This window comes from Genypterus blacodes, unplaced genomic scaffold (assembly GCF_046128005.1).
Source record: "Genypterus blacodes isolate CSIRO-AG114 ecotype Tasmania unplaced genomic scaffold, CSIRO-AGI_Gbla_v1 ptg000067l_1, whole genome shotgun sequence".
In the NCBI taxonomy this organism is placed as follows: Eukaryota; Metazoa; Chordata; class Actinopteri; order Ophidiiformes; family Ophidiidae; genus Genypterus; species Genypterus blacodes.
Window position 1 is genome coordinate 14,384,678 of NW_027466879.1, and position 19,429 is coordinate 14,404,106.

Consider the following 19,429-nt stretch of genomic DNA (forward strand, 5'->3'; position numbering starts at 1 on the left):
ATGACTTCATCTGTAGATGCAAACAGGAAACAATTAAGATACACTGAAGTGGTTTCATTGTTCATTTAGAATTTATGTCGGTATTGATGATTCCATCATTGGTGTTATTGAGCAGTGGTGTATTCATATTCGACTCTGCCAGTCTCTCTCTGATAGGAAAAGCACATTGCTCAACTTAGAACAACTAAGCTGTTGGATTTGAGTGTCTATGATTTTGAATAATTTGTGTGAGTTCATCTTTGGTTTCAAACGTTCCATGGCTTATATTCTAAGACACAAATACTCTCACTCTCGCTCTCACTTTGGTTTGAGCCTTAACACTATCTTAGGTATAGTCTATTCAAGATGCCCAGCAGATTTCTAATGCCTAACTTTCTGGAGTTTCTATAAAAAATGAACAGTTTTACACACTTAGTTGTGATGCTCCTCTCTCAGGCCGCAGTGGCCAACAGTTACCTCTGATTTATTATCAGTTTATCACTCTGCAGAGATGCTCCTTTTGTGAACTTCATTTGTAGTTTACAGTGCCAAAGGGGTCTCTATTCAACTCTATGGTCGTTTCTGAGACAATAGTTTTTATTACTAGACTATTATATTGCAGAATATTGCATCACACTTGCGTCAACAGTATCTGTAATATTATAGTTTACGCTGCTTTGATTTATGGCATCTTTGGTGTGGATATACTCATGTAGACATTTTTTTTATTACACAAGTTACATGCAGCAATGAGTTACTTGTACACTTACTCCTGCCACAGAATTGCTTAATCATTAAAAATGTGTTATTCATTTCAGGAGCCAGAAGGTGAAAATGATGAAGAAGTACTGTTCTGCAGTACGCCTGCATGATTTCATTTTACTGTGTGGTCACAGCAGTGCTAATCAATGTATGGAGGGTGGTGGATATTTTTATGTAAGTGACTGCAATGAGAAAAAGTACATCCAAGTTTAATTGCACACCATATGTTTAAAACTTACTTTTCCTGCACTTTACTTACTTTACCCTGTTTCACATGGATGGATTTCTCTCTAGCTATAGCGGATTACACCAAGGCAGGATAAAAACACTGATAAAGGAAGACAGAGCATTACCAAATCATTTTCTCTGCCTTAAAAATTTCTCTCTGGTCAGGGGTTTCAATTTAACAGCCTTGTGGTCACAGGAATGTTTTCCCCAGTGATTGCCTATTGATCCTTGGCCGAGATTTTATATCTATGGCTCACCAAAATGTTCACGGCTCCTCCTCTCATGCATATAGCCAAGTGGGATAATGGCTGCGTATCCTCCTCTGCAGGCATTTCTCCTGTCTATCCGCCAAATACATGTGTCCTGGTGTGCCGGCAGTGATGAGTAACCTGCTCGCCAACATCAATGCCTACTTCGCCCACACCACCACCACCACAACAACCACCGCATCTGCTTCTGATCGATTTGCTGCATCCAACTTTGGGGTATGTGCGCCATTACTCATCATGTCTTTGATATTTGAGGTACTATAAAAAAGATGTGAAAAAAGGTGATGTAATACAAAATGTGGACACACAGCTGTCAAAATAAAGAAATTGTTTTCAGTTGATTAATTGATTGATTGACCAATTACCAGATGAAATGTTTGTTACTATTCCACAGAATACACACTCACAACTTTCATGTACAAAGTACTCGTGCAGCATCAACTATTGATATCTGTCCCTTTTGTACTTTTTTATGTCTAAACTGAGTTGTAAGACAGAAACCAAATCAACAAAATCTCGGAGGTTGCAGGCACAATCTGACTGAGCATTTAATAAGTTAATGCTGCCAGCCATTGAATAATATTTCCAGGCACTAAGCCCAGTCTGGCAATACAGCCTAATCACTTAATGTTGTTCCAGGAAGTCAAAATGAGTCACTGCAATGCATAGCAATGGAACCGACCACTCAGTGTTGTAAATTCTTGTACACAATGTTTTGCCTTTGGTGACAATCTGGAGTGAATTATGCATTTCTGACCCTAACAGAGGGAGAAGTTTGTCAAACTGCTGGACCAGCTGCATAACTCGCTGAGGATCGACCTCTCCAAGTATCGAGTAAGTGTGAACATTTTGCGTGGTGAGCTAAGATCAAGGATGTGTTTGTCTGTCGGTCTATGATGATATGATGGGATTATGCCAATAGTTTGCTATGTATAGTATCTGCATCCTTTAAGTTACGGTAAACACCGTATTGTGCTTGGATTCCATTTGGCCATGCAGTTTTGACAGAAGTGTGGCCATCTAAGAAGCTGCCTGCCTGGTCGGCTCTGTTGATGTGCTTACTATATCTGGCTTAGAGATCCAATCCATTTGCACTTTGTTGTTATTGCCAGCTGTGTGTTTGCCCCTCCTTCATAAGTGCTTTATCGACTGGATCTTCTTATTGCTTGGGCACGTTTAAACCTGTGTTTTATACTTTCCTGTGCTTTGTGCCCTTCATCTAAATAAGACAGAATGTAATTACACAGAATGCGTGTTGTTGAGGGTGAACAAATTAATAGCTGATAGTAGAGCTAAAATGAAAATGTGCCTTCTGGTTAGGTACATATCGTTCCAGCAACAATAGAGTGTGACAGTTAGGTATACGATAAGTCAGTGTGTGCCCTTGGTAACTGTGAGTGAGACTGAGACGAGTGGAACTGCGTGTTGCAGCGTCAAGAACAATACATCTGTGCCGCTAATGCTGAATTACAGACAGACAGGCAGGCAGGCAGGCAGGCAGGCAGGCAGGCAGGCAGGCAGGCAGGCAGACAGACAAAGGCAGGCAGGCAGACAGACAGACAGACAGACAGACAGGCAGGCAGACAGGCAGGCAGGCAGGCAGGCAGGCAGACAGACAGACAGACAGACAGACAGACAGACAGACAGACAGGCAGGCAGACAGACATATGGCTCTGTGGCGCAATGGATAGCGCGTTGGACTTCTAGTCAAGAGACTTCACACAAGAAAAGTGATTCAAAGGTTGTGGGTTCGAGTCCCACCAGAGTCAAGGTTTTTGGGCAGCAAAGTACAGCAAGAAAGCTTTAAGCTGCTCTGTTCTAACCATTTCAGTTTCCCCATCCATTATAACATGTGGTAGTTTCCTTTCCTTATTGTTATCATAGATGGATAGTTACATACATGGACATATTGATGCATACATGCAGTAGAGGACACATGGCTCTGTGGCGCAACGGATAGCGCATTGGACTTCTAGTCAAACACATGAAGAGTAATTCAAAGGTTGTGGGTTCGAGTCCCACCAGAGTCGAGGTTTTTACGCAGCACAGCAAGAAGCACTTTAAACAGCTCTGTTCACATCCACTTAACTTCACTCAATCCACTTCAACTCCATGCAAAGATTATTATTATGTATAGATAGATCACTAACTATAAACCTGATTGTGCTTTATTCCAAACATCTTCTCATTGAGCAGGTCCAGCTGGTCTAAAGATCAAGCTGTCCCATTTTGATGCTTTATTAGGAAACACACCTGCTGTCGTTGGTGTCAGAGGTCGTTTGTCCTCACACAACTGTTTACTCAAGTGACAAATTTGCTGCACCCACATGTTATTATTTGATGTGCACGTGGTGCAGAGTGTGAACGTGGAAATGAGAGTCGGGGCTTATGAAAACACACTGACCAGCTTTACTGTGCATTCACAAATGGTTTCACAGAGCACAATGGGAGGATTTTAATAGATACTAGGTTCTTTTCCTGACAGACAGACAGACAGACAGACAGACAGACAGACAGAGCAAATACAGAGTTTTTCCGTGCTAAAATTACAAGATTAAATAGAGATGGGGACCCTTAACACAGAACGCTACTAGAATGTGAATCCATATGCATGAAAGCATCTAAATCTCAACTACTCCATTGTCTGCTTGTTTTTCCTCTTGTCACACAGATTTATGTCCATATTAGCAACATCACAGTGGCTTTTTCCCTCCTTGTGAGTAGTAATTTCAGACATAGGGTCATCTCTTCCCTGTCGAGATGTCCTGTATTTATGTATATTGTCCGTGCCAATATCTGCAGTGTGCAACCACGTCATCAAGACGTCATCAATACGTCGTCAATACGTCATCGGGATTGTTTTGTGATTAGAGCACTTAGTCAAATTGGGGATTTCTGATTTCCCAAAATGCACTTCCCAAATGAGTTTTGTGGCAGAATTCCCTCTTGGCTGTACTCTTCAGAACACCCTGTAAAGCTTCAGGCAATTTATCGCTCACATGAAATGATCAGTGCTTTGCTTGCTATTTGTTTGCTATAAAGCTTCTCACTGTAAAAAGCAAAGAAAAGTAGTCAGTGACTCAGTTCCTCATATATTTGATAATTCCTTTTGGAAGTATTGTTAGACACGATAGGCAATAAGCAGGTTCACATCTACTTAATTTGTTCTACCACCTTCTGGTAAGTGAATGGAACTGCATATGATGTTGCTGATGCTACATACAAATGCATTAAAAATAACCCAAACTATCTTTAATTCAGCAAGTGGCACGTTTTCAGTAAGTAATTTAAAACATATGTGTGTGTTTGGGAGGAAGCTTGCTCACAGAATCATCTCAGAATGCCATCTGTCACTCCCAGGCCACTAAAGGTGCAGCAGTATTCTACTCAGGGAGATTGAAATCATGACATACATGGTCACCCAGCAGAAGCCGAGGAGTGCTAATCCTGTTATACACACATGCAAACATACACACAAACCACTAACTCTTCTTGGGGCTGTTTACAAATACCCATGTGTGTATGTAGGGTCACGTTTCTCTGTGTGTGTGTATGTGTGATCGTATTAGGTATTGTATCTTGTGCTTTGAATTAGAATGACATTAAGTGACATTAAGGGTTTGGTTTAGACGTGAAGCAGTTGTGGCTGTGACTCGGGTAAATCCTCCAGGGAATGAGTGCAAGTCAATACAATGTCTCCATGCATAATGTGTTTCAAAAAAACGTGTGCACCTGAGACACACTTCATGCCAGCTGGTGGCATTACATGGTGAACTGTAACTGACAGTTGACCCTTAGTCACCTTTAAAGTGACACCAGAGGCAGTGTGTCGGCTGAATGGGTGATAGCTTTAGTCCTCCTGCTCTTTGTTACAGCTCCCTGTGTGGCACGGGGAGGATAGAGACGAATAGAGAGAGGGAAAGAGGATAAAAGGGGCTTGGAAAGGCAATAGAAAGATGAAATGAGGTAATGGGATGAAAAAAGAGGGATTTTGATACAGAGCATGAGAGAGTGGTCTTGGCTAGAGAGGAGAGGTAAGCGGGAAAGAGCGATTGATGAAGAAACAAAAGGAAGGAAGCTTTGGAGGGAGGGTGATGAAGGAGGCATGAGAGGGTTAAGTGAAAGAGAGATGGCCTCTTTTATTGTCGGATGGCCCGGCTGCCCGGTGATGACACATGCGTCGAGAGCAGTCACAGCGTATCACATTGGCTTCACCTGCCAGAAATGCCCTGCTGCTCTCTTGTCAAGCCTGCCACACAGGCCGACAGTTCACACACACACACACACACACACACACACACACACACACACACACACACACACACACACACACACACACACACACACACACACACAGACACACATATTTGATGCTCTCTCTTTTCTTCCCGTCCCACAGAGCCAGCCTGCCACTTTTGGACAGTAATAAGATTCAGATCTGGCTGCTGTGCCTGCTCACTGTATGGATTTACCTATAATGACATTCTGAGGGAGATTAAGGTTGCTTTTGTAAAACAAAGGGCTTGAATCAGCAGAGAGGGAGTACAGCTGCCATTCTAAATTTTGCCACCCATGCATTTCTTCCCCTTAAAGTTTAGTCTAGCAGTGGTGACACAGACTGACACTATGTAGAGGGTCTATGTCCCAGCTGGGCCGCACAGGTTTTCCCTACGCTGGACATAAATATTCAGTAATCCGTGTGTGTTGTAAGGGATCCAGGCTGTTGGTTTAGTTTGGACAGTTTGATATAAAGCAGTGTTTGTTCAGTAAGCACCTCTGGGAGTTTTGTGTTGCGTTTTAAAATGGATCTCAGTGCAGCGTTATCCCTTCAGAGAAAAGGTTACTTTATACAAACAACCATTTGTTGCTTCAGGTGGTGTAGTGCTTCCTGCGTTCTCCTTCAGTGCAGAGGACAGAGCTTACTGTAGTAGCTTATATGTAATACGGTTTGAGTTTTTTATTGAAGAAGGCATCTGGCAATACAATAAGCATCCAGTTATATGATCATTTTTGAGACAAACAGAGCGAAAACAGCTCATATGCAATAAGTTTTAAACTTTAAAAAAACAATGAAAAGAAATCGTCGTCTTATGTTTACTTGCTGCCATATGCCACATTCTGTCAAAAGAGACTTTCTCATTTCTGGTAGAGGAAACTAAGAGATGACAAAGCTGGATCTGCATTGTTACAGAGGCTGAAGAAAATCCACATAATCCAGAGCAGAGTTTGCCCTTTAAAACCCTTAACAGACAAGCAGAGGAGACAAAACCAGCCTCACCTTTTGCGGACTACAATGGATTATAAAGATATGTTGCCAACCTTGATGAGAGAAGGATTATGTTAATGAAAGGGCAGAGTATTATAAACCAGAGTCAAAATGAAATATGTAAAGCGACATTCCCAGAGAAAGTTATGCGGACATGAAACAAAACATTGATATTCATAAAGACTAACAGCAGCCTGACGACTAACAGAGCTGATATGAGCTTCATTAACTGCACATGTTGAGTGAAGATGGAGACAGCAGCTTTATGTTTTAGGCTTTTATTTAAATTAACATAATGTATTATCATATTATCTCTAATCCTTGGAGTTGGCGTCTTTAAAACATTCACAGCTCAAATGAAACAGCAGGAACCATTTAAGTACTAATATGACATTTATAGACATTATTAATTATATTGTTTGAATACATTTTTTTCTGTGAAACATTTTTTTTTAATGGTTTTAAAAAGATGAGATCTGTCTCCTGATAATTGATACCAGATGTTAAATGCATTTCTGTATTTTCTCCTCAATTCTCTAAATCAGCATAGAGGGGCCTTAAGGGGAGCTGTCCATGGTGCTGAAGATCAGATCACTTCCACTTGATCCAGAACCCATGTTTAACATTAAAATGCCTGTAATCTAAAGCGTAACTGAATCACAGTAGAAACATTTGACATATGCAGACTTGGTGCACTGCATTATACATAACTGCAACTTCAGCTGTACGTTGTCGGGAGTAAAGATGATGGACTTTGATCAATTAATCTGCTGCTACAGGCATATACATTTTGATAGTGACTCGTCTTTGACCGGATAAGACTAAAACAGCACTACAGTCATCACTGTGACATTAATTCTGTCTAAGTGAGCAAAGACTCCTTTACATGACTTTGAGGATGAAGAGGAGAACGGGGACTGTCTGGCAAGATGTAAGCCTGCCATTCGCAACGTATGGGGAGGGCAGATTTTATTGAAAATGTCCTTAAAAAGAAAATATTGTTCCAGGAGGTCATAATTTTTTATCCTAATGCATAGGGAAAGAAGAAGAAGACCCATATTCTTATTTCAGAGTGGAGAAATTACTCTTCACTCTTACCAGCTTTTTACATTTCTCATGCAGTTTTTATACAAACATGTGTCACACAATGCAAATTCCACACAGAAGGTTCGGTGCCTTCGCTCAAGGGAACCTCGGCAGCGGCCTGGAGGCAAACTGGCAACTCTTTGGCTGCCAGCTGCCAATCCACACTTTTGGTCTACAGGGGACTCGAACCAGCCACCCTCCAGTTCCCAAGCAGAGTCCCCTATGGACTGAGCCACTGCTGCCTGTACAGCTGCTTATGTCTGATGGAATTTCGCAAATTATTTTAATACATCATCACAGAAACCATGCAGCTAAGACAATCTAATATGCTAGAACATGAAATCAAATGGCAACAAACAGCCCAGAGGTTAAATGGAACACAGAGGTGACTTATAGAGAGCTCTTATCACTCTATTGCACTTATCTGCAATCAGCTTGAATGAGGTAATTTACTGTGGTTTCCTGCAACACCTGTAAGAGCAGCGTAATGGCTTTTACATGTGCGTCATAGGTAAGAATGGAGAAACCTCCCTGAAATTTAAATAACAGTACACACACATTTACAGCTAAAACATGCAGTCGCTAGCTTGGTGATGCGCATTATCTCCGGGCAGTTGCCCTGAGGAACAAACAACTTGGTAAATACTGGGCTGTGGTATAAACAGACAACTTACTGAGGACTCTTGGAAGCTGAAGTCATGACTAAGCTGTAAACAATTTACTAATCACAGGACTTTAAATCACAATACAAGCTGTATCAAAGTCTGAACATGGTAAGCTCCTGATTTCATGAACTCAGTACAGAATAAAACAAGGTTGTGTTTCACTAACAGTTCTGCAATGTCTCGCTGTTTTTTCAAAGGAGATTCTCAGACACAAACCGATCTGCCACCTGCAGTCAAAACTGTTTGCCAAAAATCTGATTACTGAGATTAGAACATTTTGTATGGAGACAGCAGTTTATTTGTTTATTCGTTTTTGGTTGTTCCTCCTCTGCAACTGCTGTTTAGTGTGTGTGTGTGTGTGTGTGTGCGTGAGTGCGCGTGTGCGTGCGTGTGTGCGTGTGTGTTTGTGTGTGTGTTTGTGTGTGTGTGTGTGTGTGTGTGTGTGTGTGAGTATCAAAAAACAGCAAGATTCCCAATCATACATTTTTCTGCTTGTTTGCCAGAGAATGCACTCTGGACAGTCATTTAGTAATTCATATGATATTTTACAAGTGATTTTATTTGCAAATGTAATGAATTATTCAACTTTAAAAACAAAGGATTATATTCCTCTTCTGTGTAAAAGTGCTTATGTGTTTGGAATTGGAAAGGAAGCGCATGATGCAATATTGTAACAATATTCATTTGCCTTTTCGCTCTCCCATCGATTCCACATTCATTGAATAAATTAAAATATTCAGTTGACAATGTGATTATAATGAAGACTTTATAATCAACGACAGCTGGTATGAATAAATTCCAAGCAACATTTATTTGAGTTGATTTTCTGGTAACTTCCAGTGAGGAGATTTTATGGTTTTGTATAGAATCACCAAGGGACTGATGGCTACACTGTGTTTGAAGGTTACAGACATAAGAAAGTATCATTCATCATCCACATCCATCTTCTTCTCTGCCTTTTATTCTCCTCACGGTCACATGCATGTGAGCTCATTGTAAGACAGATTTCTATGACAGCACCGAAGTGAAAGTTGTGACTTGTGGCGCTCCTGGGATCAATACCTTCGCTTTTTCTTCCGCGGTAGTTCAAGGTTGTAGATTCGTAGGAGTGTGGTGGGATTGGACATGACAGGGTGTTGGATAGAGGTTCTTCAATCACATAGAAACAACAAAAACAATACAAAAAGTTGTTTTGGAATATCTGAGGCGTAACACAGTGTTTGTTTTGCTTGATTCATTGGCAGTGATCCACATTTGGTCGTTCAGGAATAATCTTGACATCGTTTGCCCGAGGCGGTTTCAGTTTGGCAAGATTTTCACCTGGAAATTACAAGCAATCATATTAATCACAGTCCAGAGATGTAAAAGCAACAGTGAGCAGACTGCCTTTGAAGCAAGCCGCGCCAAAGAACACAGCGAAAAACATGTTATTTATATTTCCTACGTTAAACCAATTTCATGTCTGTTTTTGTGTTTCTGTGCTTGAATCTTCAGAAGTCGGTCGTCTTGAATCCTTTATCAGTTCAATAAAACAACAAAACATCCTCGCTTCTCATGTCCAAAAGGTGTTGCTTCTTCCTCACCAGCCGTTACGTGCTTGTGTTTGTCAGACCTTAAGGCTACGACAGATCAGTCATTGACACAGGGTCGAGGGTGATAGAAAGCAAGCAAATCAGAGCACACACACACACACACACACACACACACACACACACACACAGACACAGAGAGAGTAGGAGAAATAGGATAATGTATGGTGCGGTGATGCCTTGCCTCAGGGCTGTCAGGCTTTATATGCTCCCCCGTCACGCTGCTCTGCACTGCCTGATGACTTCATGGCCCTGAAATAGAGGTTCTCATCAGTGGAGACCTCCCCTGTCCACTAAACGATTAGACAGAGAGTCATTTAGTTATGATTGCTGGGTGCCGCTCTGTAATCAATTTCAATGTTTTTTCCTGAGCAACGTGACGCGGCTGATGGGTGGGCAGGTTTGGCCGGTGTGACGTTAAAAAGCTCCTTTTCAACTCGACACCTCCTTCCCTAATGTCTCTCTCTCTCTTCCTCCCTCTCTCTCTTTCTAGGATAACTTCCCTGCAGGCAACCCGGAGCGTCTCCAAGATCTCAAGTCCACAGTTGATCTGCTCACCAGTATCACGTTCTTCAGGATGAAGGTAGCGACTGTGTGTGTCTGCTTGTGTGTGTTTCGTGGCCGAGGGAAGAAGTTTGGCAGATTATGGCGCCTAAAATCCATTAAGATGTAATGTGAGATTGCAAATGTACATATTCATGTGTCCCGTGTGTGTCACGTCTCAGTCAGGGAGGTTACACAATCTGCAGCTCTGTCCGTGTTCAGACACAGACTTGATTTGTTCGAATGTCCTCCCGTCTCACATTTTACTTTTCATTACAACATGTCAACCTTACTTTTATGGGTCTCTGTCAGTCAGAGAGGAAAGGCAGCTGCTTTTCATTGACGCCACCTTCACTGTGGGTCACATCGCCATAAACTCGCCCCACAATCAGTTCTAAACATAAACTCAGATTGATTTCAGGTACTTTTCATTTAGGTGAAATCAATTTTGACACATAATTCCTGAAAACATGCCCCCTTTAACGCCACTGATCATTCAAAACCAAATGATTTGCTGTCATACAATGTCTTGACTGGGAGATTGCGAGAGTGCAATTTGTCCAAGTGAGTGAGGCGTCATTTGTTTAGTCTCTCTCTCTCTCTCTATCTCTCTCTCTCTCTCTCTCTCTTTCTCGCTGACTTTATGATTCATATGACCACATCCCTGGCGAAATCCTTTTACTGGCTCAGGGCTCCAAGTGGTTCATGTATCCTGTTTTCCTGCTTTATTACATCTCTCCAGACTCCTTGTAACGTGTTTCTTCTCCCACCCTCGGCTCTTTTTGCACTCTGCCTGTTTAACTCGCCTCCTCCTCCTTCTTCCTCCCTCTTACTTGTATTTGGGTGTGTTTCCCTGTCTTCTTTGGTTTGCTATTATGCCTTGGTCAGGAACCGTTGAAATGTCGCCCTGTAAGGCCCTTTGAGATATTGTCCACGATATTGTCCCATACATATAAACGTGACATGACTTGTCTGTTGACTTGTCTACTACACAGTAATCCTCCATGTTTTATGCTCCCAGCTCTGTCTTGTTTCCTCTCCCGCTCCTGCCTCCCAACAGGCAAGGCTGTATGTCTAGTTGTCTCCTGCTATATAAAAAGCTTGGCTTCACTCAGATCTCCATTGGTAGGAGAATGCGTGTGTGTGTGTGTGTGTGTGTGTAGGGTGGAGGAGGGTTGTGGTGCCGGAGCGCTGAAGCATAGCTAAGATGGCAGCTGTGAGCAAAGGAATGAAAATTGTCACTTTAAGTTACCAAAGCTTTCATTCTGTGCCATGGCCAAGCATTCTGTGCGTCGCTGTATGCAGTGTGCAGCTCACACACTGCTGCTGCTCCGCTTCTCTCCCTAAGAGGGGTTACGCAATATACAATATACAATATACATTATACTTACTGCATATGCACCAAAAATGCAAATCTGACCTGGAAGTAAATTTTGATATACATGAGAGATGTAAGCAGCCTCACCCTGATTCACCAAAGGTAACATGAAAGCAAATATGTCACTATGAATATTTTAAAGATGTAAAATGATATTATAATGGCTCTGCTGCTGAGTGGTGCATGGTAATGCATTTGCGACACAGTGAATAATTGATTTGGGTTGTGAGTATTATTTTGTAAAGTAATATCCATTTTTTAGCTTAGATTATGAGGTATAGGGAAACTCTTTACTAACGCTGTGTGTATGTCTCTGTGTGTGTGTGTGTGTGTGTATAGGTACAAGAGCTCCAGAGTCCACCCAGGGCCAGTCAGGTGGTGAAGGATTGTGTGAAAGCCTGTCTGGACTCCACGTACAAATACATTTTCGATAACTGTCACGAGCTGTACAACCAGCTTCTGGATCAGGTAAGCAGCCGCCAGATCCTCCTCAGCTTCTCCTCTGGCTTTTCACCTCGTCTACATGACCAAGAGACACATTAGATAGTTAAAAAAGACACCAGTTTCATAAAATCTTACTCTCAAGTAATTTTGATCATAATCTAAAGATGACTGTCCTTCAAAAAATCCTTAATATCAAAGCAATGATGTTCTACTGTCGCTGCAAACTTTGTGAGAACGTCACCGACATGTCACTGCTTCACCTCATGCATTTAACCCATTCATGACCTTCATCCTGTCATGACATCACAGCGTCCACCTGTCATCAGATTCAGTCTGCTTCATACGCAGGTGTGTGACCGTGGCAGGAAACTACAAATTTGACCCAGCATGGCTAGAGATCAGTAGGCTGCAGTACGTGACTGGCTTTTGCGAGACATTAAAATGTGCAGTTTAAGTGTTTTAAACTTTGCATGAATGGGTTTTGACCTTATAAATCTGGGCTTATTTGGCTGGATGTGTAGAGCCACGGAGAAACAGTGAAGCATCAGGCGGCAAACAGCTCATCAATGAATGGATCCATCTTGCTGTTGTGATGTCACTGGGACCTGTGACTCGCTGAGCCTATGACTGGCTGGAATGGAGAACGAGAAGGCTTCTGTGCATGGAAGCCTTTTGCTTTGTTGCTTCCTCCTATAAGAATATAGCAGATATCACACGCATGTCATGAGCATCTGAAGGCGTATTCTCTCTCTCCTTTCTGGAGTCACACACACACACCCTAATTACATGCAAATTCACCAAATCCAGAGATTTATTTGTCAGAATCCAGGATTCCCGCGTGCTAGTGAGCCTCCGTGTTTGCCTTGCATGAGTAAACAATCAGGCAACAAGCTGCTGTGTTATTCACGCTTTTCACGGTTTGCTAACCAAAGAGAATGGCCACCACACCTCAGGAAATAAAGTCTTTTTGGGTCATAACAGGGTGTGATTCGCTCGTAACGTGAATAATAAGTTTCATTGTTTAAGCAGCCTGAGGGATTATAAGCAATTACCCAACCAGAGAGATAGGCACTTTTCCTAATTACATCCCCCTCCGCCACAGTTTGCAGTAGATAGATAGCCTTTATATCTGTGTTTTCTCCAACACACAAGAGAAAGACATCAGCTTCACCCCAAAGCGAACCACAGTGTGACTGTGAATTATTATGCTCTTATGAAATAGGTAGCATTTGACACAGCGGGTGGAACCCATTCAAAACCCCATTTCTCTACTCGCAAATAGTGACTGAGTGTGGTGACACAACAGTTGACATGGTGGCCAAGAAAGCAGCAAAGTGCCTGGCGCCGCGGCGACGATTCTTGCATAACACGGCAACGCTCTGTGCCTCCGCCTGTATCTAAAATGACTTGGGAACCATGGAAGAGGAAGGGAGGGGGGGAAGGGTGTTTCTGTGTGTGTGTGTGTGTAGTCTAACAGCTCTTTTAATCCAAGCAGAGGAAAAAGAGATGAGAGTAGAATGGAAAGCTGTTGAAGGAATAATAGGAAAAGGTAAAAGGAAAAACATCCATAAATGTCTCTGGCTCATCCACATGTGAAGGGATCAGAGCGCAGAGCAGAGATGCCTTCAAACCTACAAATGCATCTGTGCAAGCACACACACACATACACACACACTTGCCGAATGTAGTGTAGATTATTTAAATATGAATGCATAAGTACACAGATGAATAGAAGCAATTGAGCTTTGAAGACCGAGGGAGAGGCTCTTTACCGTCAACGTTCCTCTCTGTTTGAAGAGCAAAGAGAGAACTTCAGTCAAAGGCTTCTGCAGAACGAAAGTGCAATTCAAATTATCTAACCCCGTTATCAAATACAGGCCTGTTGGCACATGTATGGATTATCTGTACAGGTATGGATTTGGCCGACTGTGATGGGACTAATCAGCGTTTCCTCGACAGCCTGGTTCCTGGTTTTTTGACTGAGCAGTTAGCAGGTTTGAAGCTTATCACTGTAATCTCTTTATCGCTGTAATCTGGGTGGATAGTTTGAAGATGCCTGGCTGGATTGAAGCTTTCATGAGGCAGAATGTCACAGCGCGGACAGCCAATATCTTTTTAATCTTTTTTTCCTTTTAGCCTTTTTTGAAACACCGGCTGGAATATGGACAGACAGCTCTTTCTTATCACTTTTACCAGCCTGATGTTTTTCTCCGTCAAAGCTGAAGCTGAAAGACAAATCAAAGCAGTGTATCTTATTTCCTCCTCTGCTTGGTCCTCCTGTATCTTGAATGGTTTTAAAAGTCTCAACTACACCTTCCGAATCCCTCTTTTACTCTAAATAAAAGATGTGGCTGTTTGTACTTTATTTTGTTTTATCTTTACTTATTTAGTTGTTTTTCTTATTTTTGTAAGTGCAGCATTCTTTTGCGACCTCTAGTAGTTCTTTCTTTATTTCCAACCTCATGTGGGGTTCAGGACTCGTGGCATTGTTACATATATTTGTGACATATATAATACGCCTGTGAGTCCTTTAACCTTGGTACTTTATACACACACAAACCCCATTTACTACCCTTTTGAATGTTTTTCCAAAGCTTCGGCCTCGGCCTCGGGCCCACGGTGAAGCCCCCTTAGAGACATCGCGTCCCTCCTTGACATTTACGTCAAGAAACAGGAGATAATGAGCCGGATGTATGGAGATGTTGACTTTTCCCCACATACGTAGACGCTGAGCGATAAACACAACATAAACCTCTAGCTACTCTTCAGCGCTTGAAAGCCAAATGCAGTGTGTGTGTGTATTGCATCCAGTGTCCTCGCTGCCCTGTGCGCTGGAGTGAGACTGCACCTCGCTCTTGGTTGTGTACAGTTTCCACCACTCTTGTGCGACTGAGATCGAAGCCCTTGGGTGTGCTGTTGACTGTAAAAATGCAGCAGGCTACTTAATCACTTTTAACAATGTGTTTGTTCGTACTTGAGTTGAATACAAATGAGCAAAGGGAGTCTATGCTACATTTAAGTGGCATCCATACTGCATCCAATTTAGCAGGAACAAAACCACCTTCACTGTCCTTCATATATGCATAAAAACATGCAGAAGCACACACACACACGTAGAGATACAGTGTGTGCATTTTTCACCTAGGTGACTCGCCTCCTGCTGAGATGTTCAGTTGATTATTCATGCTTCCAGTTTAGCAGAAAATCACCTTTATGCACACATCAGCCCGTCTGTACTCGACCTTTCAGACCCTACGTATTGTGCATATGCAGATGATGCAATTATGTAATTCTATATGATCAGAATGTTTAGTGTCTGGATGACAACCTTTTCTTCTTCCTTGTAGCTCATAATAGATACATTGTATAGGTGCTGCTTGCCTATAGCAGCACATAGAGGATTTGTATGCTCCTGTACATGTAAACACAATGAGTTGAGAAATTGCCAATTCCTAACAGAGCTTTGTTGTTGACTGTAAAGCTCAAACTGCCACCCTGCTGCCATTTTCACTGAGTCTTACATGAATGCATGATTCTTGCGCAAATATATGCGAAGTTAGAAATTCATGAGCTTTTGATCCATATGATGTGTGGAGCTGAGGTCATAGGGAATTATTTTCCATGTCCCTGCGACACAAAATGATAGACTTCATTTTTTCCATCACAAGACTCCAAATCAGATAAAAGACATATCTTGGTTTCCTTGCTGCTATGAGATTACATTCTGTCCCTTCAGTCGGATCTTTTACGAGACATCCACTGCATACCTTTTTATCACAGATGTTTTAAAAAAATGAATTCCCAACATTAACTCTCCCCTGCATTTCCTCTGTGTATCGCACTCAAGTCAATAAACCAATGGTTGCTAAATAATTCAACCTGGATTACTCAATAACAGATTGGAAAATGTTTCATTTTTAACACACTTTTCTGTTTATCAAAATTGTACTGTGGTTCAGCCAGAATTGCATATAAAAATGACGGAGTGTGTTTAACAGCCTCTATTGCTGGAGGGCATTCTCTATAGTCCACAGTGACGGATCATTTTTGGCATCGTCAGTATTTATAAGTGTGTGTGTGTGTGTGTGTGTGTGTGTGTGTGTGTGTGTGTTCCCATGTAGTCATGGCTTCCTGTCATGGCTCAGCTGTGTTTTTATCTGTTTGCGTGGCCTTGCTATCACTGTGTTACATCGCTTCCTTTCTGCGGTATTTATTTGTGGCGGGACCAGCAGGCAGGGAGACAGTGACTGGTAGTTGCTCACCAGAGGAGCTCTGTGTGTGTTCGCCCTTGGTACGGTGCAGACAGATGGCAAAGACAGAATAATAAGTGGTGTTAGAATGAGCTCCTCTCACCTGAAGACATCATGACATGTAACCAGACATGTTGGATGGGTAGCAGTGAAAGAGGACGCGTAAAAAAAACACATTCATGCATATCCACTCTCCCTTGTAGCTGTACGCAGATCGAATTCAGGCCATTTAAGATACTGTTTAACGTTTAGACTTTAAAGGTGTATTTGCACATATGTGTACATTTAAATGAGGTGAGCTAAGCATGTTGTGGATGTCAAGGACTAATCAATAATGGAGCTGGGTTACTCAGGATCTATGGCTTTGTGTTACTGGATGCATTTACAAGAGACATCAAACCCACTTGTGCAACATTGACCACTTCCAAGAAACACTTTGTAACGTATCGCACTGCAGAAACTGATTTACTCATATTCCCCCTTTAACAACTGGGAATCGGGCTGAATTGTGGCATTCAGCCAAGCTTTAATTTGATTTATAGTTTTATTGCCCTCACTATGTGAATGATGGTTTGTGACAATGCTGCCCATCCCTGTCCCTCCCTATTTGCTCTATTCCGTAAAAAAATATGCAAATATAGCAGTAAAATAGATTAAAATATAATAGAAAGGTAACACGATGTCCCATGCAAGACCAAATATAGAAACACATTAATACAGCTGGAAGATCCCTGTTCTTTTCCTTCCCTGGCTTCATCTCCTTGTCTCCTTTGAGCCCATGCATCTTTGACATTTTTTCTTGGTCATTATTTCTCAATTCACTTCTCTAATCGCCACGTCTGCTGTTTTCACCCTCAGCACACTGTTAAACTCTTTTCTCCTATGCGTTCCTGATTTCCCTCTTCCCAGAGCCGGAAGCTGGACATTCCCCGCGAGGAGCAGGGTCCATCGATAAAGAACCTGGACTTCTGGCCCAAACTCATCACCCTCATGGTGTCCGTCATCGATGAGGACCGGACGGCGTACACTCCAGTCATTAACCAGTAAGTATGGCTTCATTATAGCACAGATGGTCGCTGCCAATCAGAACGATTAGTCAGACACTTTCCTGCTGTTCCAGCTGTACAACTGGTCACTATGCCATATTTTATGTTAAGCAGTTGGGAACACTTGCATTGTTGAACATTGTGTCAGCGGCATAATATCCATCCATCTTCGGGTTCCCAGATGAGACACTTCGCCTGTGAACCATTAGTATTTGAAGAGCGCATTTGTTGCCTTGTTTATCATATTGTGTGTAGAAAGAGAGAAAGTGATGAAGAGGATGTGAGGATTGTAGTGAGACAAGTGTCCTTAAAATCATTTGGGGTAATGTGAATGAAAACTGAAACGGAACTCATCACGTCACACAAAGAAAATGGGAGTCGTGATAAGATGAAGCATGTTATTTTCCCTCCTCGTCTCTCTCATGTTTATTTCTTCTCCCCCCTTCCTCCGCTTCTCCTTCCTCCCGCTGATTTACGATGCTTATTAAGCCTCTGTTTATGCCTTGAGCTTTCCCTCTCTCACACTGTCTAATGACAGATTTTTGCAATATTCATGCCCATTTCCGTGGCGCTCCTATGGTCAGGTTACTCAGACGTCTTTTTTCTTGATGAACTGCGGAGTTAAGCTGTCACCTTTAAATAATAATGATATGGCCATATACAAAGCGTCAGTGTGGTGCTCAGGCCGGGGAAACTAACCTACAAATCTGCAAGCTGCAGGTAATAATAATAATAAATGCATAATAAATGGATTGATTTACTTTTTTTAGCTTTTTTTTTAAGGTTAAGCTATAGTATATTATTGTTTATTATGAAGGCATATATCCTACCGCTGAAGAAGATTATAAACCATGCGGTGGCAAATCTCACCTTCGATTTTACAGCTGAGGAGCTTCATTGTTTTCCTCAGCTGCAAGCACAATGAGGGAGCAGGAACAGACAGAAGAGAGAGAGAGAGAGAGACCGAAGTGGGGAGAACAATTCTTAGAGCGACAGAAATGAGACAAGGCGCAATTGTTTGTGGGATGATTCTTTTTTTTTTTTTTTTTCTCCATCCTTTCGCCTAGGGGCAAACAAAACTCACAGATCCGCCCACAAGTTCTTTGAGTTTTCATTCTCTCTGTCAATAAAAAGATGTTGTAATGATTGAAGCAAGTGTGTTTTTCTGGTATGTTTGGGCGCGTGTGTGAGCGTGTGTGCCATTGGTGTCTGCACTGGGTTCAAGCAAAGTAATTTGTGTTCTTTTAAAAACATTTGCGGGGATGTGACCTCCCAACTCATCTATAAATGTCCTCCCATCTCTTGTCTGAAGACACAGATAATTAAACCATTGACATCACACTTTCAATGTTTGACTGGAAATCCATAGACATTCAAAATAACAAATTGCTTTCTAAAATTGGTTGCCGCCTTCTTTTTCTCTGCTCTCGTGCCGTTAATCTTCTGCACTTTGCATCTTAAAGCTGCATTCCTTCATTCCATTTCTCTCTCACCAGGTATTGAGAAGATGCGGAGGAGGGGGTCGATTATTAGATTATGAAATTCACCAGCCATGTCTTGGCGCACATCTGTTAACTCGTTTGTTAGAGATCCAGACTGGGGCCAAGCCATCAAGCCATCCAGTCGAGCGTGTCATTATGCAGGAAATGAGTCTGATTGGAATCCATTTCAATTCCTCCAGGTTTCCACAAGAGCTGAACGCGGGTAGGATCAGCGCTGAGATCACGTGGAACCTCTTCGCCCTGGACATGAAGTACGCTATGGAAGGTCAGTAGTGCTGCGGATCAGACAGATATATATATTGTGCTTGTATGTGTGTGTGTCGGTGTACTAAGTGTATTTTAATGAGCTCATGTGGCGCATATACCGGCTGGATCGCTGGTGAAGAATTATCTCTTTGTGAATCTGACTTTTGTTTAGCGGA

The 19,429-nt window shown here is 42.1% G+C and overlaps 1 protein-coding gene and 2 non-coding genes across 3 annotated transcripts in view; all 3 read left to right on the plus strand.

The window, feature by feature from the left end:
• unc13c (unc-13 homolog C (C. elegans)) overlaps positions 1-19,429 on the plus strand; it is an 87,791-nt gene that overhangs the window by 32,826 nt on the left and 35,536 nt on the right. The window contains exons 13-18 of the mRNA XM_076156043.1: positions 1,298-1,454; positions 2,004-2,072; positions 10,338-10,427; positions 12,105-12,233; positions 17,369-17,502; positions 19,187-19,272. Coding sequence (XP_076012158.1) covers positions 1,298-1,454; positions 2,004-2,072; positions 10,338-10,427; positions 12,105-12,233; positions 17,369-17,502; positions 19,187-19,272 — 665 coding nt within the window. The remainder of the gene's footprint in view (positions 1-1,297; positions 1,455-2,003; positions 2,073-10,337; positions 10,428-12,104; positions 12,234-17,368; positions 17,503-19,186; positions 19,273-19,429) is intronic.
• trnar-ucu (transfer RNA arginine (anticodon UCU)) lies at positions 2,908-3,007 on the plus strand. The gene is made up of 2 exons: positions 2,908-2,944; positions 2,972-3,007. It is a non-coding gene; the product is annotated as a tRNA-Arg (tRNA).
• Positions 3,177-3,268, plus strand: trnar-ucu (transfer RNA arginine (anticodon UCU)). Its single transcript is given in 2 exon segments — positions 3,177-3,213; positions 3,233-3,268. It is a non-coding gene; the product is annotated as a tRNA-Arg (tRNA).